The 27526-nt window shown below is 39.6% G+C and overlaps 1 protein-coding gene across 2 annotated transcripts in view; it reads left to right on the forward strand.

Moving 5' to 3' along the window:
* Positions 1 to 7544: 7544 nt before the first annotated feature.
* The window catches only part of hecw2b (HECT, C2 and WW domain containing E3 ubiquitin protein ligase 2b), a 45867-nt gene continuing 25885 nt past the window's right edge, over positions 7545 to 27526 (forward strand). For both annotated transcript variants that reach the window (XR_009062481.1, XM_057829342.1), the window contains exons 1-5: positions 7545 to 8035; positions 21121 to 21212; positions 21778 to 22654; positions 24375 to 24482; positions 24707 to 24801. Coding sequence is in view for 1 of the 2 variants with exons in the window: in XM_057829342.1 (XP_057685325.1) it covers positions 22273 to 22654; positions 24375 to 24482; positions 24707 to 24801 (585 nt within the window). In the remaining variant the exon portion in view is untranslated. The remainder of the gene's footprint in view (positions 8036 to 21120; positions 21213 to 21777; positions 22655 to 24374; positions 24483 to 24706; positions 24802 to 27526) is intronic.

The raw sequence follows: 27526 nt of genomic DNA on the forward strand, positions 1-27526 counted from the left end.
AATCTCAGTACACAAATTACACGAAGAAACAGATTATTCATTTTAGTAGTTATAGTATTTTGTGTCACTTGTGACGTGGCTGTCCATATATATTTAAGTAGGTGTTTAGGTACCTGTAAATATGGGGCGCCGTTTGTAAAGCAGTACATGCTAAAAATTACAACATCATTTTCTCACATTTAGCGGCACACAGTGTTTAAAATGGTTTGAAATTTTTAGAGTCACTTTTTTTTTTTGCACATTTACAACGCAATTTAGCAACTTAAATTTTTAAAAAAGTTTTTAATAAGTTTTAGACCTGAATATTTGTATCCAGAGCTAAATATTTAATTTTAATCATAAATGTATATCCTAAATGTTAAATCTGGAAACGGTTGGAACTAAATATTTAGCTTAATATGCAAATTCACGTGACTGGAGACCAGAAGTAACAAAATAAAAGCTGGAGTAACTCAGACTGTCTGTTTACGTTGATTAAAAATGTATAAAACCTACTCAACGGTGGCAGTCGGTCGGCTCTTGGACACGAGTCATTGTGATTATAACAATATATAGCTAAAATACACATTTAGGAGAAGCTATTTAAAAAGTATTTTGTGTGCGCCAGCTTTTATTTTGTTACTTCCGGTCTCCAGTCATGTGAATTGTTATATTAAGCTAAATATTTAGTTTCAACCGTTTCCAGATTTAACATTTAGGATGCAGGACATAAATTTAAGATTTAAATTAAATATTTAGCTCTGGATTTGAACAATCAGGTCAAAAACTTCTTATTTAAAAAAAATATTTAAGTTGCTAAATAATGTTTTAAATGTGCAAAAAAGTGACTAAAGATTTTACACCACATTTTAATGGTAATAATTAATATAAATATGTATTTACCATTTATCATGACAGCCCAATGAGATTGTATAACGCTCTCATATGGGTGAATTAAAAAAAAAAAAGTAAAAAATCTGACCTACGTTTTTTGGGGGAGGAATGAAAAAATTAATTCAATCAGTTAACATAAACATCTTTGATGTGAAATGTATTATATTGTATATTTGTGATAACGTGTAGAACATGAAAAGTAACGTGTTACTTTGCTGAGTAACAAATTACTCTAACAATGAGGTAACTGAGTTACTTCACCCAAAAAGTAATTTAGTTAGTAACTTGTAACTAATTACTTTTTGAAGTAAGACTGACAACACTGTGCAGTACATATTCCCTTCATAATAATTAGGACTATTAAGACATTCAGTCATTATTTCAGTGTGTTCAAAGAAACTGTTCAAGGCCGCTCCCTTCCACCTTCTCATGACACAAATTATGTTTCTGTTTTTCTCAAAGGTTTTCACACATTTTCTCGTACTAACTTCAGACAAAATGGCCACAATTCATGCTACATTAGATCCAGTCATTCTAAACGATATACATGATCTTGCTTTAAACTCAAATTGCAGTTCTAAAACTTTTTTTTTTTGGTCAAAAACAATGTACACATTTGGGCCATTTTTTTCAGTTTTTCTGTGTGGAGTATAGGAGAAGTAAGTTAAAAGTTTGTAAAAAGCGTAAAACTCCATAAATAAATGTAAATTAATAAATGTAGCTTGACTTGAACTGGCAAAAACTATCACATGAAGTGTGCAACCGTGGTGTGTTCCCCTCCGTTGGGCCACATTCTAACACAATGTATGTCTAGTGGTTGCATTTCCATATGAATGGTTGCTGTCTGTCGGACAACGACTTGCTAATTCAAAAGCACTTGGGTCATTTGGGCCACCTCTGGGTTTTTTAGGAAGAGAGGCCAAATCGGCCATTGCTTGGGAATATTAGGAATATTTGTCTTGGGGAAGGGCCGAGTCGGCCTTTGCTGGGTTTTCTAGTGTTAAAACACAAATTAATGCAGTTAATTATTTCAATTGAACATTAACATTCGGAACCACATTAGAAAAAGTTAAGCCTTTTGAGAGCAGCGTCAGTTCAGAGTGACAAACATGTAAGCTCAAGCAGTGTGCTTCTTGTATATCAACATAAACACTCAGGTGACTTGAAGTTCCGCTCTGAGACTCCCAGTTTGGCCAAATTTCAAAATTGTCTGATATACTCGTGTGATACATCATTGGAAAGCTTAAAATCTCAATTTTCTGGGGGAAGAAAATTTTGGAACAGGAGGACATTTAAAAAAAAAAAAAAAAAACTGAAAACTTTTTTTTTTCAACAGCGAAACCCTAACTGAAGGTGAGAGCATGACAGAGCATAATTAAAGACCCCATGATTTTGAGATATTATCGTGTTCTTACCTTGTTTCGATCAAAAAACTCCATGTAGCATGCATCACCGAGTGTCAAAACACAGATGTAAATGGCCAGAGCCGGATTTTGTGGGGATATTATGGGTGAAACATGGTAATATAACAAGCGTCGCGATGCAGAAATCGCAGACATCAAGGAGTGGTCGAGATGTTCTTTTTCATATATTGACTCTTTTAAACATTTTTTTTTTCAATTTTTCTTTGTTTGAATCGATTATTTATCATCTAAAATATCGGGGAAAATGCGGCAGTAACCAGAAAAATACAATCAAGCAATAGTTATGAGGTAGATATCTGTGACTTATTTACAGACACATTTTTTCATTGTGACACTATTTGTTTAAAAGTTTAAAATATGCGAGTGAATAATTTAAAAAAGTTTTATTTTTTTTTACAAAATATTAGATATCAATTAATGATTCTAAGCTAAAAATGACGTTTTAAATAATAAATATAATTACTTATCTTTTTATGGCTGGGTTGAAACAAAAGCGCTTGCGTGTGTTTGAGTAACACACGTCATGTGTGGAGGAAAAATGGAAAAGCTCACCAACATCAACACCTCATCTCCAATTGGTGGAGGGAGCATCATTACTTGGGGCTGTTTTGCTGCCTCAAGGCCTGGACAAATTGCAATCATTAATGGAAGAATGAATTCAAAGGTTTATCAGGAGGCCGTCTGTCAGACAGTTGAAGCTAAAAAGAGAATGGATGCTGCAACAAGACAATGATCCAAAACACAGAAGTAAATCAACTTCAGAATGGATTCAGAAGAACAAAATACACGTTCTGGAGTGGCCAAGTCAAAGTCCAGACTTGAACCCCATTGAGATGCTGAGGCATGACCTAAAGGCAGCGATTCATGCCAGATATCCCAGGGATCTGACTGAACTACAGCAATTTTGTAGAGAAGAATGGGCCAAGATTAGTACTGATCGATGTCCCAGACTGATCTGCAGCTACAGGAAGCGTCTTGTTGAAGTTATCGCTGCCAAAGGAGGGGCCACAAAGTATTAAATGTGATGGTTCACTGACTTATTTTCCCCCTTCTGTCATTGTTTGCATACTATCCTCATTAACCCTTAAAGACCTGCAACATGAAGCAATTATCAGAGAATCCCAAAATTTGAAAAATAAGGTCCGAAAGAAACCTTTCTTTCAAATTTGTAAAAAGAAATGTCAAAATGAATATGTGTAATAAGCACTCTAATATCTATAACCCTTGCTAAATCCTGTTTTTTTCTCATGGAACCTGCAGATGCATGTGTTGACTTGCATCCATCTTTTTTTTTTCCCAAAAAGAAATGCCAAAATTCCGAATTACTCTCAAAATCATGAAATGTGTATCAAATGTGATACATTTGGCAATAAAGGGTTAAAAAAGGAAAACCTATAAATGTATGGGTGGTTTTAGTTAAAGTGGACTCTGGTTTTTTTCATCTGTGTGATTTTGACAAAGGTCAGATCCCATTTGATGGTGATTTTATGCAGAAATATGAGAAATTCCAAAAGGTTCAGATACTTTTTCATACGACTGTATGCTATAAGTAGACCTACAAGCTCATAATGACATACTTTACTGAGGAGACACCATGTAGGGTACATGGGACAATGCTGCATTCCAGAAAAGTGGGAAGTCGGAGTTTTCCGACCTCCGACGAGGAAAATAACATTCGAACGCCACTCGAACTGGGAGGTCCAGGTCACTGGACAAAATGGCGATGCCCATGGAAACACAACAGACAGTGATTGGTAAAACATTATTTACACAATTATAAAAATATAATATCATTGCGCTTGTGCAAAATAAAAACAACTCTTCTCTGTGACTTGAAGTGCAGTGTGTGTTATTGTGTGTCTGTCAATGAACACGTATTTTATGCCGGGGCTAGACACTCCGCGGTAGGATGGCTACTGGTAATCAGACAACTTTTATCAGTTAAATAAAGAGAGACTCAGACAACACATTGATGACACAATAATGAAGTTAAATAATAAAATGTTCTCACAGTGAATTAGCTTGATTAATTTTCAGATGATTTTTAAATTGACTTTCAGCGAGGATGTAACTAAAGAGGGCAGTTTACAGTGTGTGCTATTTACATCAGTCGCCATTTTTCCAGTTCCAATACCGTTCCAGTATTTGATTGCTTGCGAGAAGGCAGGTTTGCTGTAGGTCAAGATGCCTTTTGATAAACATAGTAAAAAACAACTTTTCGCGATCAGCCATCTTTGCGGTTTAGGCAAGACAAGGCAAGTTTATTCATATAGCACAATTCAACACAAGGCAATTCAAAGTGCTTTACATCACATGAAGATCATAAAAATCACCTTTAAATCAATACAACGTAAAAACCAGGACAATCAAAATAGGAAATAAAATTATACATAAAAATCGCATTTAATCACAAATAGAATAAAAATAAATAAATAAAAATAAAAACTACTAAATAATTATTGAAATCAGCAATGGAGATACGCACAAGAGGAATAGAAAGCAAGTAGATTGAGATATATAGACAGTCATGGATATGCAGTGCTAAACAAAAGCGTTTTTAGCCCTGATTTAAAGGAGCTAACAGTTTGAGCATACTTCAGACGTTCAGGTAACTTGTTCCAAATGTGAGGAGCATAATACCTAAATGCTGCCTCACTGTGTTTGGTTCTTGTTCTTGGAACATGCAGGAGACCGGCTCCAGACGACCTTAGGGATCTAGATGTCTCATTGGAATCTAACAAATCAAGCATGTATTTTGGTCCAAGGCCATTCAGTGTTTTGTAGACGAGCAGCAGTATTTTATAGTCTATCCTTTGACTCACTGGAAGCCAGTGTAGCGATTTCAAAACCGGTGTAATGTGGTCCAGCGTCCTTGTATTTGTGAGGACTCCGGCTGCAGCATTCTGTACTAGCTGCATCTTCCTGACTGATTTTATATCAAGACCCGTAAATATACCGTTGCAATAGTCCAATCTGCTGAAAATGAATGCATGCATAAGTTTTTCCATGTCTTGTTGAGTCAGAAGCCCCTTAATTCTGGTTATATTTTTTAGTTGGTAATAAGCAGATTTAGTGACGGACTTTAGATGGCTATCAAATTTTAGGTCTGAGTCAATAATTACGCCAAGGTTTCTGACATGATTTGTAGCTGTAAGTGACATTGTGCTAAGGTGCCTGCTTATCTTTGACCTTTCTTTTTTTGCCCAAAAATTATCACTTCTGTCTTCTCCACATTTAACTGGAGAAAATTCTGGCACATCCATTCATTGATTTGATGAATGCATTTACTCAGGGAGACTAAGGGACTATAATCATGTGGGGACACAGAAATGTACAGTTGTGTGTCATCTGCATAGGTGTGATAGGAGATGTCATACTGTTCCATAATCTGAGCAAAGGGAAGCATATAGATGTTAAATAAGAGTGGTCCAAGAATTGACCCTTGAGGGACTCCACGCGTGAATTTGGTTCGTTCTGACTGATGGTTTCCGATTGACACAAAGAAATCCCTATCATGTAAATAGGATGTGAACCACTGAAGAATAGTGTCAGTAAGACCTACCCACTGTTCCAATCAGCTGAGTAGTATGTTGTGATCAACCGTGTCGAATGCGGCGCTGAGATCCAATAGTAGCAGAACAGATGATTTGCCTGCATCGGTATTCCGACGAATATCATATAGGACTTTGATAAGCACAGTCTCGGTGCTGTGTTGTGGCCAAAATCCAGACTGAAATGAGTTAAAAAGATTGTTTTACATCATAAAAGTCTGGATCTGTTCGAACACAACCCTTTCGATAATTTTCCCCAGGAATGTCAGATTTGATATTGGCCTGCAATTACTAATGGTTGAGGCATCCAGATTAGGTTTTTTTAGGAGAGGTTTTATTACTGCAGTTTTTAAAGTCTGTGGAAACTCTCCTGTTTGGAGAGAAATATTTATAATCTGAAGTATGTCTGGGGCTATGCAATGAAAAACAGTTTTGAAAAATTTTAAAGGAAGGATGTCAAGGCAGCATGTTGTGGGCTTTAATTTTGACACAATTTCTGTTAAAGTGGCATAGTCCAACAGGCTAAATTTTCTAATATTGACGTGGGGGACATTTTGGGAGGCATTTAGTTTAACAATTGTTAATCTGGAGTTGCACACAGTCTGTCTAATCTTTAGTACTTTGTGTGTAAAGAATGCTGCGAAATCATTACAGGACACCTCAGATGCCAATTCCTGAGGTATTGATGCTTGTGGGTTTGTCAGTTTGTCAACAACAGAAAATAGTGTGCGAGTATTGTTGATGTTTCTACTAGTGAGCTCTAAAAAATATGACTGTCTAGCATTTTTCAGTTCCTGGTTGTATTTGCGAAGACTCTCTTTGTAGATATCATAAAAAACTAGGAGTTTGTTTTTTCCCCATCTGCGTTCTGCTCGTCTACAATCTTGCTTTTGTTTTAAAGCTAGTGTGGCACTTCTCCAGGGTGACCTCTTCTTTCTTGACAAAGTTTTTGTCTTAATCGGGGCAATAGTGTCAATTACAGTCATCACGCTGGAACTGAAACTATTTACAAGTTCTTCCACTGGAGCTGTTGTAGGGGTTAATGGTGAGGCATAGGCCTGTGTGTATAACGCACAAGTGTTATCACTTATGTAACGCTTCCTAATCACCTTTTCCCTTTTCAGAGGATGGACAGGGGTGGTCATTTTAAACATAATGCAGTAGTGATCAGAAAGAGCAACATCATTCATCATTCACTGGTTTACATTCGCTTGGAACGCTCTAAGGTCATAACTGGTACCATCCGAGTGGGATAAATCCGACTTCCCACTTCTCTGGAATGCAGCACAAGAAGAGGAAAATCGGGACAGATTTGCTCCTGACTATTACGACTGTATATACTACTTTTGAATTTATTCCTTCTTTGCATCTATTACAATGTGATTGCAAGATTTTAGTACTATTAATCTCGATTAAAATGTTATTGTTGCCCAGCCCTACTATTATCAAATAAATGACAAATTTTTCTTAAATATTCTTGATATTATCCAATTCTGGAATGGCCCAGAAATCAATATGATATGAACACAAACGCAAACGATAACAGATTGGAGGTCTTCATCACAAATCATAAACAGTACTGTGACCCGATGCAGCCTCTCTTAAAGGGGCCCGACCCGCCGTCTGTACACGTGATGCACAAGTGGGGTAGAAAAGGAGGGAGGGGGCGGTGTTATTTTGATGTTTAGCACGACCAACAGAACTCACTCCCCACAAGGCCCGATAACGTTCGAAGTTGTTAGTCTTCACTTTAATCCAAATATAGGGGATTCTATAATATGGCTGCGTCGGGGGCTTGCTCTGAATGAGCAAGCTGGAGCAGTGCAGCGGAAACTGGGCGCCGGATGTAGTGAAGTCCGGTCCAATAAATAAGACATGAGCCTGCCTGGCTGCACCGCGACGAGAGGGAGATAACCAGACACGATCTGAAGCGTCCAACCTGACATGTTCGGCCGGGGAATGTTTTGCGTATGTGTATGAGGGACAGTAGCTTTTGACGGAATTACCACAGCCTCGAAGGGGAGGCGGCGGCGCCTCACCCGGATGCTTGCCAACACCGGCCGAATTCCTGTTTGGAAGCCGCTGACAGGTCGCTGATCTCCGGGGCCGAACGAGGCTTCGTCGTTCTTCTGCGGAGTACGGGACTATTTTGTCACGCGGATGAGCGTTTAAATCACCAGAACAAAGGTGAGCAATCGTATTTTGTATTCATTTTTTAAATGTCTCACTATGTATTTAAACTGCATCTGTTCCGATGTAAATTTAGTGAAGAGTGATGATCTGGGCTGCTCGTGTAGTGATGTGTTCACACTTCAAGCAGCAACAAAGGCCTGTTGAGTAACATTGATCAACACTGTTTGATAAAGGGGATCACACTGATTTGTGTGTGTTTGTGTGAGTGTCCAAAGAAAGCAAAAGTATTGGTGTTCTACTACACCATAGAGCCCAGAATAACAACTGGGCGGCTCACATTTCCTTCCTCAAAAGCCTCCTCCTCATCCTCCTCATCAGCGGTGAGAACCTGATTGCTTTAAATATGTCATTGTATAGAACCTTTATTATCAATGCACCTGAAGTGTTATTTCCTCCTTATGGCGATGAATCATACTATTGAAATGCAGTACCTTATGGTTACTATAGTATCATTACATTGTAATATGGCTTAATTACTCTCCTTGACTGTACCATCATGGTATTCACCATTTCTATTGTTATACAGTTGGTGGTTGACTTCTAAAAATGTGCCGATATATGTTTAAATTATGAATGAAATTATAGATCAGTGTTTCCCACCTATTATTGAGCTAAGATTAAATTTTACAGTTGAAATCTAACTTTACACAAATGCCTGTTAGTTTTACCCAAGTCAGGTACCTACCATGGAACCTTCTAGATGAAGTGCATTCAAATGTTTTGCCTGCCATGTCACATCACTGACATGAATAGGATATCATAGATGTTATTTGTAGTAGTAAACTGGATAATTTCCCACAACATATTTCATGAGCCCTTACAACACTAGTTGGGAATTAGTGAACACTGCTTTTGACTAACTATTTTGGACAGTGCATGTCCCATATATATACCGAAGTTCTCCCAATTAGAATTGATTAGCGGGTTTGAAATTTTCATGGTAGGTGCTTGTCCACTGTGAGAGACAAATTTTTAAAAAAAATCCCAAAATCACATTGTTGGATTTTTTAAAAACAATTCATTAATATTAAACTGCTGCAAATAACTATTTGAACACCTGAGAAAATCAATGTTAACATTTGGCACAGTAGCTAGGCTGTCACTGAGAAACACGGAGTTTGCGCTTCCTCCAAAGATTTTCTGTTGGGTTTGGGTCTGGAGACTGGCTAGGCCTCTTCAGAACCGTGATATGCTTTTTACAAAGCCACTCCTTGGTAATTCCGGCTGTCTGCTTCAGGCCATTGTCATGTTGGAAGACTTTATTCCCCAAAATCTCAAAGTACATGGCCCTGGTCATCCTCTCCTTAATACAGTGCAGTCGTCCAGTCCCATGTGCAGAAAAACAGCCCCAAAGCATGATGCTACCATCCCCACGGTTCACAGTAGTCATATTGTTCCTGGGATGGTACTCATAATTCTTCTATTATTATTAATAATATTAACATCAAAAAGATCCATTTTAATCTTTCTCCCATGACTCCTCTAGATCATCCAAATGGTCATTGGCAAACTTAAAACGGGCCAGGACATGGGCTGTTTTAAGCACGGGAACCTTCCATTCATCTTAGTGTATTAGCAACAGTAACCGTTGAAATGGTGGTCCCAGCTCCTTTCAAGTCATTGACCAGCTCTTCCTTTGTAGTTCTTGGCTGATTCTTCGCCATTCATAGAATCATTGAGACCCTACGAGGTAGATCTTGCATGGAGCCCCAGTCCAAGGGAGATTAACAGTCATGTTTGGCTTCTTCCCTTGACTAATAATTGCTCCAACCGTGGATCTTATATCACCAAGCTGCTTGGCAATTGCCGTGTAACACTTTTCAGCCTTGCAGAGGTCTAAAATTGTTTTTGGACAGCTCTTGACCATGTTAATAATTAGAGTCTTCCTGATTGTATGGGGTGTTTATATGCAGCTAACTGCCTCAAACAGGTCAAAAAGTCTACCCCCTCTCCACTTATTTGTTGGACTTTTTAAAAGCGACTAACAGGTCTTTGAGGCTCACAATTCTAGCTGTGTTCAAATACTTATTTGCAGCAGTATAATACAAATAAATTGTTTAAAAAAAGTCATACAGTGTGATTTCTGTGTTTAGATTGTCTCTCACAGTGGACAAGTACCTACCATGAAAATTTCAAACACACCCATCATTTCTAAGTGGGAGAACTTGCAAAATTGCACGATGTTCAATTACATTTTTACTCACTGTACTTGATCAGCAGCTTTTCAGACATTTCTTCTACCTCAAATTATTGCTCGCAAGAGTTTCAAGTGTTTCAAGTATCAAGTGTTTGTCATGAAAATGTTTGACCAGGTAAGGCTTGTATTTAATCTGTTTTGTTAGGATTAGGCCAAAATGATTTTTCTCCTTATAATTAAATTCGCCTATCGAGAAACACCTTTTTTTGTGAGTGGAAATTCCTCGTTAATTTTCATGTCCCTGGGAAAATTATAGATTGAAAATTCCAAGAAATTTACAAACCTACCAATAATGCAGTGTTACTTTATAATATTTGTTAATGCAAAAAGCGGCCAGACATTTTGGTGAACATAATTATATGATGCCATTTTACAGAAAGAAAAATATATGTACTGTATACAGTGTGTATCCTTCTCAAAAAAATAAAGGGAACACTAACGTAACACGTTGTAGATCTGAATGATCGAAATATTTTTATTAAATACTTTGTTCTTTCCGTAGTTGAACATGCTGACAACAAAGTCAGACAAAAATTATCCATGAAAATGAAATGTATCAACCCATGGAGGTCCGGATTTGGATTTATACTCAAAATCAAAGTGGAAAAACACACTACAGGCTTATCCAACTTTGATATAATGTCCTTTAAACAAGTCAAAATGAAGCTTAGTAGTGTGTTTGGCCTCTGCATGCTTGCATGACCTCCCTGCAACGCCTGGGCATGCTCCTGATGAGGTGGCGGATGTTCTCCTGAGGGATTTCCACCCAGATCTGGACCAACACATCACCGAGTTCCTAGACAGTCTGAGGACCAACCTGTCGTCATGTAGGAGATTCCAGGAGACAGGTAGTTACTCCAGGAGAACTGGACGGGGCCGTAGAAGATCCTTAAACCCTAGTAGGATTGGTATCCATTCCTTTATTCAAGGAGGAATAGGATGAACACTGCCAGAGCCCTACAAAATGACCTCGAGCAGGTCACTGGTGTGAATGTTTCCGACCAAACAATCAGAAATGGGCTCCATGAGGATGGTCTGAGGGCCTGACATCCAGTAGAGAGCCCTGTGCTCACTGCCAATCATCATATAGCTTAAGAGGCATTTGCCATTGACCACCAGAATTTGCAGCTATGCCACTGGCTCTGTGCTCTTCACCGATGAAAGCAGGTTCAACCTGAGCACATGCGACAGACGTGAAAGGGTCCGGAGATCCCATGAAGAACCTTATGTTGCCTGCAACATCATTCAGCATGACCGGTGTGGTGGTGGGTCAGACCTGTACAGGTTAGATGATGGCACCCTAACTGCTATTAGGTATCCGGATGAAATCCTTCGACTCATTGTAATAAGCTACACTTGTGCAGTGAGACGTGGGTTCCTCCTGGTCCACGACAATGCTCAACTTCATGTGGCTGTAGTATGCAACAGTTCCTGAAGGAAGAACGAATTGATAACATTGACTGGCCCCCACGTTCCCCAGACCTAAATCCAACAGAACACCTCTGGGCCATTGTGTTTAGGTCCATCTGGCAAAGGCAGGTTGCTCCTCAGACTGTCCAGGAGCTTAGTGATGCGCTGGTCCAGATCTGGGAGGAGATTCCCTTGGACACCCTCCTTCATCTCATTAGGAGCATGCCCAGGCGTTGCACGGAGGTCATCCAGGCACGTGGAGATCACATCCACTACTGTGCCTCATTTTGCCTTGTTTACATGAAAGTTGAATCAGCCTGTACTGTGTTTTTCCACTTTCATTTTGAGTATAACTCCAAATCCAGACCTCCATGGGTTGATACATTTGATTTTCATTGATAATTTTTGTGTGATTTTGTTATCAGCACATTCAACTATGGGACGAACAAAGTATTTAATAAAAAGATTTCATTAATTTATACCTACAATGTGTTACGTTAGTCTTCCCTTTATTATTTTGAGCAGTGCATTTCCAGTGTATCACAAAAGTGAGTACACCCCTCACATTTCTGCAGATATTTAAGTATATCTTTTCATGGGACAACACGGACAAAATGACACTTTGACACAATGAAAAGTGACTCGTTACAGGAGTGCTGTCAGCATTGCTGCAGAGATTGAAAAGGTGGGGGGTCAGCCTGTTAGTGCTCAGACCATACGCCGCACTCTACATCAAATTGGTGTGCATGGCTGTCACCAGTCATCACAGGAGGAAGCCTCTTCTGAAGATGCTACACAAGAAAGCCGGCAAACAGTTTGCTGAAGACATGTCAACATAGCACATGGATTACTGAAACCATATCCTATGGTCTGATGAGATGGGCGGGCTTTCTTGTGTACCGTCTTCAGAAGAGACTTCCTCCTGGGGTGACAGCCATGCACACCAATTTGATGTAGAGCGCGGCATATGGTCTGAGCACTAACAGGCTGACCCCCCCACCTCTTCAATCTCTCCAGCAATGCTGACAGCACTCCTGTAATGAGTCACATGACATTTTGGAGGGAAAATGACAAGCAGTACTCCATTTGGACATTTAGGGATGTGCGTAGTTCCTAAGGGGGTGTACTCACTTTTGTTGCCTGGGGTTTGGATATTAATGGCTATATTTTGAGTTATTTTGAGGGGAAAATAAATTAACTCTATTATATATTCTGCACACAGACTATTTTTCATTGTGTCAAAGTGTAATTTTGTCAGTGTTGTCCCATGAAAAGATATACTTAAATATCTGCAGAAATGTGAGGGGTGTACTCACTTTTGTGATACACTGTATTTATATAATATACACTCACCGGCCGCTTTATTAGGTACACCTGTCCAACTGCTCGTTAACACTTAATTTCTAATCAGCCAATCACATAGCGGCAACTCAGTGCATTTAGGCATGTAGACATGGTTTAAGACAGTCTCCTGCAGTTCAAGGGTTAGTATGGGGAAAAAAGGTGATTTGAGTGACTTTGAACGTGGCATGGTTGTTGGTGCCAGAAAGGCTGGTCTGAGTATTTCAGAAACTGCTGATCTACTAGGATTTTCACGCACAACCATCTCTAAGGTTTACAGAGAATGGTCCGAAAAATATCCAGTGAGCGGCAGTTCTGTGGGCGGAAATGCCTTGTTGATGCCAGAGGTCAGAGGAGAATGGCCAGATTGGTTCAAGCTGATAAAAAGGCAACAGTGACTCAAATACCGTAACCACCCGTTACAACCAAGGTAGGCAGAAGAGCATCTCTGAACGCACAGTACATCGAACTTTGAGGCAGATGGGCTACAGCAGCAGAAGACCGCGCTGGTTGCCACTCCTTTCAGCTAAGAACAAGAAACTGAGGCTACAATTTGCACAAGCTCATCGAAATTGGACAATAGAAGATTGGAAAAACGTTGCCTGGTCTGATGAGTTTCGATTTCTGCTGCGACATTCGGATGGTAGGGTCAGAATTTGGCGTCAACAACATGAAACCATGGATCCATCCTGCCTTGTATCAACAGTGGTGTAATGGTGTGGGGAATATTTTCTAGGCACTCTTTGGGCCCCTTGGTACCAACTGAGCATCGTTGGAACGCCACAGCCTACCTGAGTATTGTTGCTGACCATGTCCATCCCTTTATAACCACAATGTACCCAACTTCTGATGGCTACTTTCAGCAGGATAATGCGCCATGTCATAAAGCTGGAATCATCTCAGACTGGTTTCTTGAACATAACAATGAGTTCACTGTACTCAAATGGCCTCCACAGTCACCAAATCTCAATCCAATAGAGCATCTTTGGGATGTGGTGGAACGGGAGATTTGCATCATGGATGTGGAGCCGACAAATCTGCACCAACTGTGTGATGCCATCATGTCAATATGGACCAAACTCTCTGAGGAATGCTTCCAGAACCTTGTTGAATCTATGCCACCAAGAATTGAGGCAGTTCTAAAGGCAAAAGGGGGTCCAACCTGTTACTAGCATGGTGTACCTAATAAAGTGGCCGGTGAGTGTATATATATATATATATATATATATATATATATATATATATATATATATATATATATATATATATATATATATATATATATATATATATATATATATATATATATATATATATATATATATATATAAGCTCCTTATGTTGCGAACTACATGGTTCTTGCGATTTGAAACATTTTGTGTACCTAAATGTAATCTGAAATTGTCTTCTGCTGCTACCCTATTCCTAGTTATCACTAGGAAACACTGCTACGCTTCTTATGACTGAATCTATGCCTAAAGTGTGGGTTGTAGTTGATGTACTGTATAGTTGGTATGATTACAGTGGCTACAGAGCACACACTGTTGTCATGTGTTGTTGGTTTGGATCATTGGGTCAGAATGGCACCAAGTCATCTCTGACTGACTGGCCCACTTAGTCCTTCTCCAATCCAATAGGACTACGGAGAAGCGTTACAGTATCGGTAAATTAAAACAGTGTTTGCATCACATATCAGATTGTCCACAAACAGGCCACATTTCTGGCATATCTTTGTGGCCTAGGGCATGTTTAGAATTTTGCGGGTAAGGACATTTTAAAAGTGACACTTTAAAAATTCGGTAGCCTCTCTCGCTTGAGACTTGCTCAGAAGATAATATAATGTTTTATAGTCTGTATTGTCTTTTTGGAATTCAAATGATAAAAAAAACATTTCCAGACCACAAACATTTGTTTTGTTTTGTTTTGTTTTGAATAGGAAACAGATGTCCGTATTGTATGTGTGTCCACATGCTATGCTACCTGTATACAAGCACAGGCTTACTTTTGCAGGCAATAATGTTCTGACTTGGTTTTGCACTTATGCCTATTTTTAGTTACAAAGTCTTACCATTTATAAATAACCCACAGACTTGATGCTAGTGCCACTCACATGGTTAGACTGCTCCCACAATTTTGCTCATTCTGTTTCTTATAGGCGCCTCATTTTTGTTTGTAATGTGAGGAGTGTGAGCTAACCTAAATATTTGCTTTGCTGACACAGTGAAGACATCAAGGGAGTTCTGCACAAATACCAATATATATTACCCTATGTTAATTTAACAATATTTATTCGCTTATCCTGTACAGTAGGCCCTTTGTGCTCTTGTCAGAAGTTATTAAATATGCATCATCAATCCGTTTTCGATTGCACTTGTCATAATTTTGGCAGTGGGTGAGCTGGAGTTTATCCCAGCTGATGAGTGGCGGAGTACATACTAAACTGGATGCCAGCCAATCTCAGGGTACATAGAGACAAACAACCATTCACACAACCATTCGAGCCAATGAACAATTTCGACCACAGGTGTTAAACGCGAGGCCTGGGGTCCAGATCTGGTCTACCACATCAGTCTGTGTGGCCCTCCAAAGAAAATCAAATGCATCGACTTAATGTTTCTTGCTGAAATAACAAAATTCAAAAGTGTTTTCTCTTTTAAAAGCATTTTTCTTACCAATCCCCTATTTGAAATAATTTGAAAAATTAAAACAAACAAAAAAGGTTTTTTACTGAAAAACAGGTATCATGAAATTAGTTGTGTAAATCATAAAAAGGGGTGAATTTACCCGATTGTGGGTCGCAGTCACGGTGTTGCCACCTTAACGAGTTCCTCGCTAAATCTGGCGACTTTCACAGGGCTCTTGGTGACTTTTTTTTAGTCAAAAGCGACTAGTATCAATATTTGCGACTTTTTCGGGTGTTTTTTTTACTCACTTTTTGCTGCTCGGCAGCCCAGGATTCAACCCACCTTTATCTTAGAAGTGTGAGGCAGATGTGCTAACCACTGACCTACGATGCCACCTTACCTGTATCAACAAAGGTTAAATAAATAAATACATGTATCCGCCAAGGGCGTAGGTTTGGTATCAACATTGGTAGGGACGCTATTACAGCATAACCTGCATTTACACTTTTTGCTGAGGATGGGACATTAATAAGACCAAACAGATTGGATACATTTCTCAAAAATAGCTGGTTACTACATAAAAATGAAAAAAGTTATTACCGGTAAATTATTTTCATAGGGAGAAAGTCCTTTTTCAAAATGCTTCTTTCATTTCAAGGAATTTTTTTTTTTTTTTTTGGGGGGGGGGTTAAAAATGTGCATAGGCTGCAAATATACTTTTTAAAAATTGATGTAGAAAAGAAATACATTTTAATTAATGAACAAATGCACAAAATGCACAGTTGAATTCAAGTTGACAGTAGAAAACATACAGGAAGACACCTTTAAACAGCTTTCTACTCGAGTTTCACAAGTTAGCAAGTTCACACAGTTTAATATTATGCTAATTATGATGCAGGTCAGACTTTCAGTAGCAAAATTAGTGGCATGTTCCCCACCTCCACAACATTGGCATATTTTTACATTACTTACAGTGGCTGCTGCTGGCCGAAAAAAAAAACCTTTCTAATATCCCTCCTCTTCAAAGGGGGCTGAGGAGGCGGCATGTTGACATGTCTTTCTGTCAGGATTGTGTGAAAGTGGGGGTTCTAGTCATCAGCCAATCAAACGTGTGTTTGAGGGGAAAAAAATGGACCGGCACATTCAGTAAGTGAAAAGGGGCAGAACATAAGTCTGAACACAATAAAAGTAATTCACTTAATAATGGTAGGGTCAAGTCTATCTTAACAACACAAGGGAAGACAATTTAAATTACCTTTATAGCTGAACTAATTGTAAAATTCAAATAAGGTCACGTAAAAGTTGGTGGGGACAATTTGAGCATCCTGAAAAGTTGGTAATGTTATGTCCCTACCGTCCCTGTGCAAACCTACGCCCTTGGTATCCGCCCATCGGTCGGTAGGGAGGTGTTAGGTAAAATTACAATGTGGCTCTGGAAAAAAAATGTTTAAAACACCCTTGATTTAGACTCTTGAACCTAAAATGAATGTTTTTTTGTATATGATGAGAGTTTGCATACCTAGACAAAACTGGAAACGTGGGCAAAACATCCAAACTCCATGCAAAAAGGCCAGAGTTAAGATTCAAAGTTTCAAACCTGAAATTCCTGAACCGTGAAGCTGATCTACTATACTAAAATTATCATGCTGCCACTTATGCTTTGCACATTTCAAAAACAAAATTTAACGGCTGCAATGATGATTTCAATAACTCCAATAATTTTATCACATAAAAAGGTTAAAGAAAAATCTCAGTTTCAAAGATTCACAGGGATTATTTTCCCAATGGATTAATTATACTGCATCGCACACACTACTCTGTGGAGAAATAAACTGGCGCGATGGCAGCGTTCCAGGAGGAGAGATTACATAAAAGACAAAGAATGTTTAAAGTTTTTGTGTTTTTGTTTTTTGCACATGTCATGTAAAATGCCATGTGTAGCGCAACAGCACATCCACGATCAGCAGGGGTGAAATTGAGCCAGAACGGTCAGGAAAGCAGTTCCGATATAAGATTCAGGGCCGGAATGCTGTTCCAGTACACGGTGGTTTGATTCAGAAAATATGACGGCAACTGACAAAACGCTATGTAAAAAAAATTTTTTTTTAAATGCTAAGCTGCCACTCATGCATTTCATCTCCAAGAAGAAAACAATCTACCAACATCAGGTTTACATACACAAGTGTTAACAACAAGTATAATAAAGTGATTGTGTAGCGTAATCCGTTTCCACCAATACTTATTATTTATTTTATTTCACGGACGGCATGGAGGTTTCCCCAGCTGCTGCAGTTATTTGAGTCTGACGATGATGAGTCACGTCAATGTGCGAATGCACACAGTACAGCAAAACACCTGGACTCATTTATCCATTCAATTGGCTGACATACTGACATGTGATCAGCAGAGATAGTTACCGTATTTTTCGGACTACAAGTCGCACCTGAGTATAAGTCGCACCAGCCATAAAATGCCCAACGGAGAGAAAAAAAACCTATACAAGTCGCACCGGAGTATAAGTCACATTTTTGGGGGAAATTTACTTGATAAAATCCAACACATAGAATAAACATGTCATCTTGAAAGGCAATTTAATATAAAAATACAATAGAGAACAACATGCTGAATAAGTGTACAGTGTACATTGCATTAACAACGAAATGCGAATATACTGTCCTCACCAGGACGCTACGGCTCGGTCCTGGCTATTTAGCGGGCTAAACTCCAAAATGACGATGTTGGACATCCGTATAATTTGCTGAATCAATTTCGTCCTCGCATCGACGTAAATTAATGATAATTAGGTGTTTTTACAGCAATGACATGACACAAACGGTTAGCATGCGTTCGCTAGCATCAGCATCATCGTTCAAACAACCACACAACTGGCTCTAAGTGTCCGATCGTGGGTGGAAAACACACAACAACAACGGAAAAGATGATACATCGTGGTTGGAAAACAAACAACAACAACAGAAAAGATTATACACACAGACATTGCCTCTGTAGAGACATTTTACAAGCATAAACAATGAACGTAGGTTCGCAGCCGTGTTTCTCTCTCGCTAAATCACCCACTCAGTCAGAGCTACGTAGCTGTCGGTCTTCTTCTGGCGTGTGAGCGCTCTTCTTCACGTAAACAAGTGCAAGTGCGCCCCCACGTGGGCGTGAAAGCGCCACAAACTAAAAGCATGCATTTCAATATAAAAAGTCAATAATACAATTGAACACACATTGCCAAAGGCAGAACGCGAACGTGGCCATAGCTATTAAGTTATTCAGATAACAATGCACCCCCAGCCAAACTATGAAAAAAACTGCGACTTATAGTCCGAAAAATATGGTACCTATGATTGGTCGTAATGTGCATGTTTTCTGGAACAGCAAAAAAAAAAAAAAAAAAAAAAGGTTGTTGAATTGATGCGACCAAAAAAAGGGCAATGCAACATAAAATGGATCAAATCTTTTAAGAGAAACGAAAGAGCTGAGGAGGCTTGTTTATCATATTTAGTTTTATTTGCTCTGATGGGGAGGTTCAGAACATCTTAGCTATCAGTGTGCACTTTGGACTTTTTATATATTATATATATGATATTTATTCATTTATGTTAGGCTACTTATTCATTTCCTTTTGATTTAAAAAAGTCAATGTTTGCACGATCTTTATAATATATTCCATTTCACTCTAATATAAGTCATTTGTACTTATTTTTCTGAATGTATTTTACTTATATTTTTGTCATTAATGTAAACATTTACTTTTTTTTAACTTCAATTTTAATGTTCAATTTTAATATACATCCTAAGTTCTATAGTAGTTTAAATTTAGATTTGGCATTTAGTATGTGAGGAAATGAGGGAAAATAAAAATTAGGAGGTAGGGGTTGGGGTTATTGCCGTTTTTGTTAACGCTTATTTTGCAAATCATTGAAAAAATACAACTTTGAATGAAAATCAGTTTTTGTATGTGTTATAGAAATAACTGTGCTAAAACAGTTTTTTTCGCATTTCAGTAGTTTAAGAGGCGGCACGGTGGCTGAGTGGTTAGCACGTCTGCCTCACAGTTCTAAGATCAAGGGTTCAATCCCGGGCTTCGGCCTTCCTGTGTGGAGTTTGCATGTTCTCCCCGTGCCTGCGTAGGTTTCCTCCGGGAACTCCGGTTTCCTCCCACATCCCAAAAACATGCTTGGTAGGCTGATTGAACACTCTAAATTGTCCGTAGGTATGAGTGTGTGCGTGAATGGTTGTATGTCTCCTTGTGCCCTGCAATTGGCTGGCAACCAGTTCAGGGTGTCCCCTGCCTACTGCCCCGAGTTAGCTGGGATAGGCTCCAGCACCTCCGCGACCCTCGTGAGGAAAAGCGGCATGGAAAATGAATGAATGAGTAGTTTAAGAGGTTTGACCCCCCCCCCCCCCGCCCCCCCCCCACACACACACACCCAATGAAAGAAAAAAATAAATACATAAAATTTTTGGCTCCGTGGCGACCTTCACGTCGTGGAGTTCCGGCAAGAAATTTTAGCCACTTTCACCCCTAACGATCAGCAATATAGGGTAAAGTATGAGGTTTAGCAAATTCAATAAGGTTTGTTGAACTGTAGCAAATTAAGGATAGACATGGTCGTTGGTGCACTTTCAATCATTTTACTGAACAAACATTAAGAAAGCAAGAGTGTGGTAAGCACATTCATCACATTTGTAAGTATCATTGCGTGTTTTTACATAAGACACATCTGTACATGTTTGATAATGCAAAATAATATTTTATTTGATTACTAAAGCAATCAATGCCATAATCGGTACAAACACAATTCTAAAAAGGTTCAGCTGTTGGGCTTACATTTAATATTCTACCTTTTCTTTAATAATTCTTATTTCTTTAATTGTTAATGCCACATATTAAAAATCTATTGAATAAGCTTCTGCTCTTTGGAGCCTCAAGAGAGTGTACCAGTTGATGTGTAGTTCTTGACAATTGAAAACTGTCCAGTAGTAGCAGGTTTTCTCAGTTGGGAGCAGTTAAGAAGAGAAACGAGTACACTATTATGCAATGAAAATATTCAAGTGGCCTATTAAACATGACATTTGATTTAGGAAAGCTGTTGACTTGTGCTAACGAGCATGTTGCAAGCCTTTTAAATCAACCCCAAGAATGAATACAGACAGACAGACAGGAAAAAAGGAGGAGTCCGGGGGTTGTTAACATAATTAACAATGGTTCATTCCGATAATTGCTCCAACAGGCCATCTTATTAGATGAACAAGCCGGCTAACACTGCTCTGGCTCACTTAATTGGATTGCGGGCCCAATTAATGGGATCATTTTTCGATATTCCATACTAACATTGCTGTAAGTTTCATGACAAGTAAAGAGTTGCATGGGTGGGTTGAGATCCATATCAATGTCATTTTATGGGGCATATAGGCCCCTTAGTTTGGCTGACATATGCCGAGATGTACTAGTGCTTATTCACCTGGCTTGTCCTCTCCTATTATTTTCTCTCCAGACACTTATTAATTTGCCAGTGGCTCTAAGCTGTTCTCCCCGTGCCTGGGCGAGGTTTCTCCAGCTTCCTCCCACATCCTAAAAACATGCACGGTAGGCTGATTGATCATTTTAAATCCCCCATTGGTGTGATTGCGAGTGTAAATTGTTGTTTGTTGCCCTGCAATTGGCTGGTAAACAGTACGGGTGTACCCCGCCTCCGGCCCATGGTTAGCTGGGATAGGCTCCAGCTCCATCAAAGATGAATGAATGGATGAATAATCAGTTATTTGCCTGCACTGAACAACTATTTTAAGGATTTTCCACAAATAGAGTTAGATGTTATTGCAACATCATTAGCAGCTAAGCCTCAGCGCTTACATTGATTTAAAAATAATAATAATCCGATGTTACTACTGTAGAATTAGTGGTGCTGTATTTCATCGTTCATAGAATGTCCAAATAAATTCATTGGTTTGGAATGTATGCAATGGACAACTACATTTGAACAGATGCTAAGTGAAAATGTTGGAAAACTTTCACAGCCACTTATAATGATACAAAGGGCCCATAGACCTTGAGTTAGACACGTGATCTAAAATACTCAAAAGAAAATTCAAAAAAGTCAGTACTAATACCATGGTTCCTTCTTTTACTCTCTCCTCTTCTTTACTTAAAGGGCCCCATCCTCTCTTTACTCCAACGTCCCTCAAATACCTGCCTGTGTTACATGGAAGGGTTTTGGTAGAGGAGAAATACATGGACAACAAAGAATAATACAGATTTGCCTCATTGTACCTTCAATAACAAGAAATGACACCATGACTAACTGCAGCCAAAGAAATGTGTGGTGCGGAAATCCAGAAATTTTTTTAACTACCAGAAGAACCTTGGACGGAGCACCTAATTTTCCATAATCCCTACCCTTAATCTACACCCTTTTCCCTTCTTTGTTTTGATTTCCTTCTATTTCTTTTGTGTTTTTCTTTTTCTTTTTTTTTTTGCCAAAGCCTGCTGTGGCCCATCCCTCCTTTTCTTTTTCTTCTGAACCTACCGACCTGCTTGCCACCGTTCACCTCCCAATCGTCTGGTCCCTCCCCAACACCTTCATCATTACTGTCATAATTTTCACACTCAGCAGCCTCCACTTGCTCTCTTTGGCGCTGTGTTCACCATGGCAACAGCCACTGCAGCCACCTCTTCCTCCCCGCCACCATCCTCACCAGGAACCAATGGCAGCGCCCGGGAACACCTGATGGCTGTTAGGCGCCGTAACCCTCATGGTCGACCATACACGATCGGGCCGGAAAATATGCGCAGCCTGTCGGACTCTCCCTCCCAGGCGTCCTCAGTCTTGAATTCAGGGGGCCAGACGGAAGCGGTTGGGGTGGGACTACAGCGGGCCAACAGCGACACAGATCTCGTGACATCAGACAGCCGCTCCTCACTAACGGCATCCACATACCAACTTGTACTTGGCCATGGCCACCTTGTCATCTCGTGGGACATCAAAGAGGAAGTGGATGCCACAGACTGGATCGGACTGTATCATATTGGTGAGCCAACTCCCACTAGAATCATTACCTTTTACATACAGTGTATAAATCAACCTACTAACCTAATCTCTGAAATTCACCTGTTAGCATTTTTTGTGCTCCACCAGGTGGCATCTTGTTGCGGAACTCGAGTAATTCGATTAGAAAAAAGATTTGAATGAAATTTTGCTGCTTCGAGTATTCGTTTAATTAAAGTGGCGTTGTAATGGTTTGTTTTGAAAGTGTTTGCATTTAGTTTATTGATTTGGGCTGATACCAATATACGTCAAATTTCGAAATGTCGGAGCCGATAGTCGGCCTATCGCTAATAGTAAGTGCAGTTATTGTATTGGGCAGTCAGACGCATTGGTATCTGTCTATTTCTGCATTCCTGGTCAGTGCATCAATTCCTACAGCCAAGATTTCCCTAGTCCAGATAAAGTGTCACAAAGGCAAGAACACTGTTTAAAGGCGATCTCTTTTGAGTGGTATCGATTCAGACTGTAAGGAATGGGAAGGTTTGACTTTGGGTTTGCTCCAGGGATGAGGGATGAGGACAGTCTCCACCTTGGCTGGGCCTCGAGCCTATCGCAAAAGAGCTATATCAACCTTTCTGACCTGTAAGGGATGTTTACTACTAGGACAGCTTCACATATTGGCTGTTTGCTACAAAGCACTCAATTGATGGTGGCCTGACAAGGGATTAATAAATGTACATACTGTATTATGTAAAGTGGAGGTCTGGGATTGATTCAGTGACAGCCTGAAACAAACATTTGTTTCCCTATATTAAAATGATGTGATTAAGAAGGTAATTGCAGAAGGCTGCACGAGAAAACTTATGTTTTGCTGCACGAATATTTTGCTCTCATTGAAATTACTATCATTAGAAATATTGTTAGATTCATATGAACTGCGGTATTTTTTTTTTCTTTTTTGTGTCATGAGAAGAGGAAGGAGCATTGAAGAGAACCCCGGTTCTGTAGTTGGTATGAGATAGAGAGACAATCAAGAAAAGGATGTACTAAGAAAGAAAACAGGTAGTGGGGTTTAGCAGCCCTGGGAAGGATGTAAGAACATAACATTACCTAAATGAATGTCCTTCAAGATAACCCTGGCTCTGTGTTTCGTGTAAGATAGACAGACAGAGGAGATAGGGGTGCACTGGACAAAGCAAGCAGGGTTAAGTAGCCAGTAAATGAATGAAAGAAGGAAACATTAGCAAAATAGATGTCCTTTTATTGGACAAGAAAACAATAGTTATGAATGAAACTACAGTCTCTTGAACCCCGAATGACCTCTGGAGCATTCTGTCACCCAGAATAGTTGTGGTCACATGAGAAGGTCCTCTAGGGATTGTACCTGTGATGTTCCAGTAACGCATACCTAATCCAGGCGTCAACGAGGTGTTACAGGTGTCCTTTTTTCTGTTTGTTAATAAAGTCTAACTGCACATGTGGGACGGTATCGTGCTTTCAGCAATGCACTTTGGTGTTCGGAAGGGACGGATGGAGAATACTTACTGTATATAGCGCATTTATCTACACTGTTACAATACCCAAAGTGCTTTACATTAGCACACATTTACCCTTTCACGCAAGGCACTTTGACAGTGGGCAGTTGTAGCTGGGAATCGAACTGCTGATCCTTCGGTCCCATGTTAACTAGAGCAACCAACTGCCCCACGGCTGCCCCTTTTGGATGGAACGGAACTGCTATGATATAAGTTTCTGTTTTCCAGACGAGACATGTGTAGCCAACGTGTGGGACTCCAAGAACCGTGGTGTGAACGGCACTCAGCGAGGCCAGATTGTGTGGAAACTAGAAGCAGGACCCTACTTCATGGACTGTGAGTAGGCCTACCACTCCTAATTTTTCTACCTTTGTCAAATGAAATGGCTTTTGTTTTGGCTTTGTGTATAATTGGTCACATCAGCGATCACTTGCACCTTCACCACCCAGAAGTAAGCATGACATCATGGTGAAAAGCTCTATCGTGTATTATTTTGTGTCTATGCTTTTTAAATAAAGCTGATTTTTTTGTGTGTGTGTTTATGTTTTATGTCCCTGCAGATGAGACTAAGATCTGCTTCAAATACTATCATGGTGTGAGTGGAGCACTAAGAGCCACAACACCTTGCATCACTGTGAAGAACCCCAGAGTAACGGTACAATTGTTCCGTCTTTCTGGTTTTCTCATTTCCTTCCAATAGTATTGATAAACATTGTTGCACTGGCTTTACGTTGCTTTGAACGCTACACTTTGCATTCATCTTCTGATGTTAAGTTGGGTTGTAGAGACAGCAGCTTTGGCTCCACCCAGCTTTTTTGGCGACCCCAGGCCAGCTGTCTCTTCACCAATCTTTCGGAACCTCTTTGCCATGGGGCTTTCCTAGAACAACTCGCTAGAGAGGCGTACGGAAGGTTTTCTCGAAAGATAAAATAGACCCAGCTGTACAGTTGTATTCAAAATTATTCAACCGCACAGTGGATAAGTGTTTTTGCTAGTTTGACATTCATTTTTCATCTTGTTTATAATCACATCAAATAATGACATGTCAAATAGAAAAATACAACTGAAATAACAAAAATATTTTTGGAATACTCCAATTACTGGCATTTCTGTGATTACCTCATTGACAAAATGATTCAACCCCCCCAAGTCCACCACCCTTAAGAACAAAGGTTTCCAAACAGCTGATGAAATCATCTGTAGATGTGAACAGAACCCTAATGAGCAGCACTTAAGCAGATTTAAAAGGACCATGACACATGGCTGTTCATGGCAGTTAATGACATTTTTACAACATGGTGACGTCCAAGGAATGGTCAAAAAAGGTCAGAGAGTTGGTCATTTCACTTCATATGCAAGGATATGGATATAAAAAGATAGCAAAAGGATTACAATTTTCAAGAGACACGATTGGGAGCATAGTCCACAAGTTTAAAGCTAAAGCCACAGTGGAAACGCTACATTAGCATGGTAGGAAGAGGTTACTGTCTGCAACTGCTGTACGATACCTGAAGCGAATGGTGGAGGAAAAATCCCAGAGTGACAACTACAGAACTACGACAGGACATGTCATAGGAAGGTATTCAGGTTTCATATCAGACAATAAGACGTACACTGCGAAATGATGGCTTCCATGCAAGAACTCCCAGACACACACCCCTGCTGACTCCAAAGCACAAGAAGTATGCCAAAATGTGGACAGCAAAGGTTTTGGGATACTCTGGAGTGATGAGACCAAACAGGAACTTTTTGGGCCATTGGATCAACGGTATGTGTGGAGGAGACAGAATGATGCATATAAAGAAAAGAACACCCTATCTATTGTGAAGCACGGTGGACGGTCAGTCATGCTCTGGGGTTGTTTTGCTTCTTCAGGTGAAGGGAATCTTCATTGTGTGCAAGGTATTATGTTTGGTTGGTTCAATACCAGGAGATCTTGGATGCAAATGCCATGCAGTCTTTGAAAAAGCTGAGGCTTGGGTGAGGTTGGACCTTCCAACAGGACAATGATCCTAAGCATACCTCATCATCTACCACATCTTGGTTGCAAAATGTCAAGTTCAAAAATAGACCCTTAGGTAGACATTTGTAAAATTACCCAAAAATAAGGAAAGAAGACATTCAGTTTTCTTGGCCAAGGAGAACAAAGAGGGACTAGACAGAGGAATGCTAGATTACGCTGTATAGTCACCAAAATTGATCTAAGGAAAAAACCCTCTTTGCTCTTTTTATTAGGGGTTTGTCCTAACACATAAGGGTGCCGCCCTGAAGGGAGGGGGAACGCAAGCTGGAGACACCCATGTGATTTTGGTTGGCTATGTGTGAGCATGTAGGTGGAACTAACTAAATAGACGTGTGTAAGCAAAGGCACAGGTAAAAAATGGTCAGAATGACCCAGACACTTCAGTTATGCAACGCTGTGGCCATGGAAGATGTCCTCGAATGGAAAATTGTCCTCGAAGGTCTAGACGAAAGTCCAGACGCCAGGTGCTGAAGATGTCCCGGAAGGTCTAGTTACGCAATGATGGCCATGAAGCAAGGCAGTTGTCATCCCGACCCTCTTTACTCTGTGTAACACTTAAACATTATACTACAACCTAGTATAGCAAGCAATAATCATTTACTGGTTATATCAATAAGAAAAAAATATGGCAATATGTATTATGTATGGTATATATGAGCACAAGCAAATATTCAATCAATCAAGCAAATATTCAATCAATCAACCCTCGATAATTACCTCAACACAAAAGAAGTGCTGGAAGATTCTGGAGTGGCCATTGCAAACACCAGACTTAAATCCCATTGAAAATCTCTAGTGATACATGAAGAAGGCAGTTGCAGCACGCAAGCCCAAAAATGTCAGTGAACTGGAGGCCTTTGCCCAGACACCTGTTGATCACTGCAAGAAACTTGTGTCCAGCTATGCTTCACGTCTAAAGGATGTTATTGTTGCAAATGATGTTGTACTGAGTACTAAACTTATACATACCTGGGTTGAATAATTATGTCAATGAAGTAATCACAGAAAAACCATGAATTGGAATATTCCCAAAAATAGTTTTGTTATTTCATTTGTATTTGTCTATTTGACATATCATTATTTAATCTGATTATAAAAAAGTGTCAACAAATGTCAAACTTGCAAAAACACTTATCTACTGTCAGCGCCTTCTTCACCAAAAGTGACCGATGCAGACTTTGCATCACTGCAAACCTTGCGCCGATGCACCTGTCTTGCATTTCAGACGTTATTATACTTGACCTTTGCTTGTGGCAGCATCTCAATGGAATCTAAAGCCTTAAGAAACCTGTGACTATTTCCTTTGTTTCTATTTCAGGCTTTTATTTTGAAACTGACACTCTGAAAACAACTTGAA

Source organism: Corythoichthys intestinalis, chromosome 2 (genome assembly GCF_030265065.1).
Source record: "Corythoichthys intestinalis isolate RoL2023-P3 chromosome 2, ASM3026506v1, whole genome shotgun sequence".
In the NCBI taxonomy this organism is placed as follows: Eukaryota; Metazoa; Chordata; class Actinopteri; order Syngnathiformes; family Syngnathidae; genus Corythoichthys; species Corythoichthys intestinalis.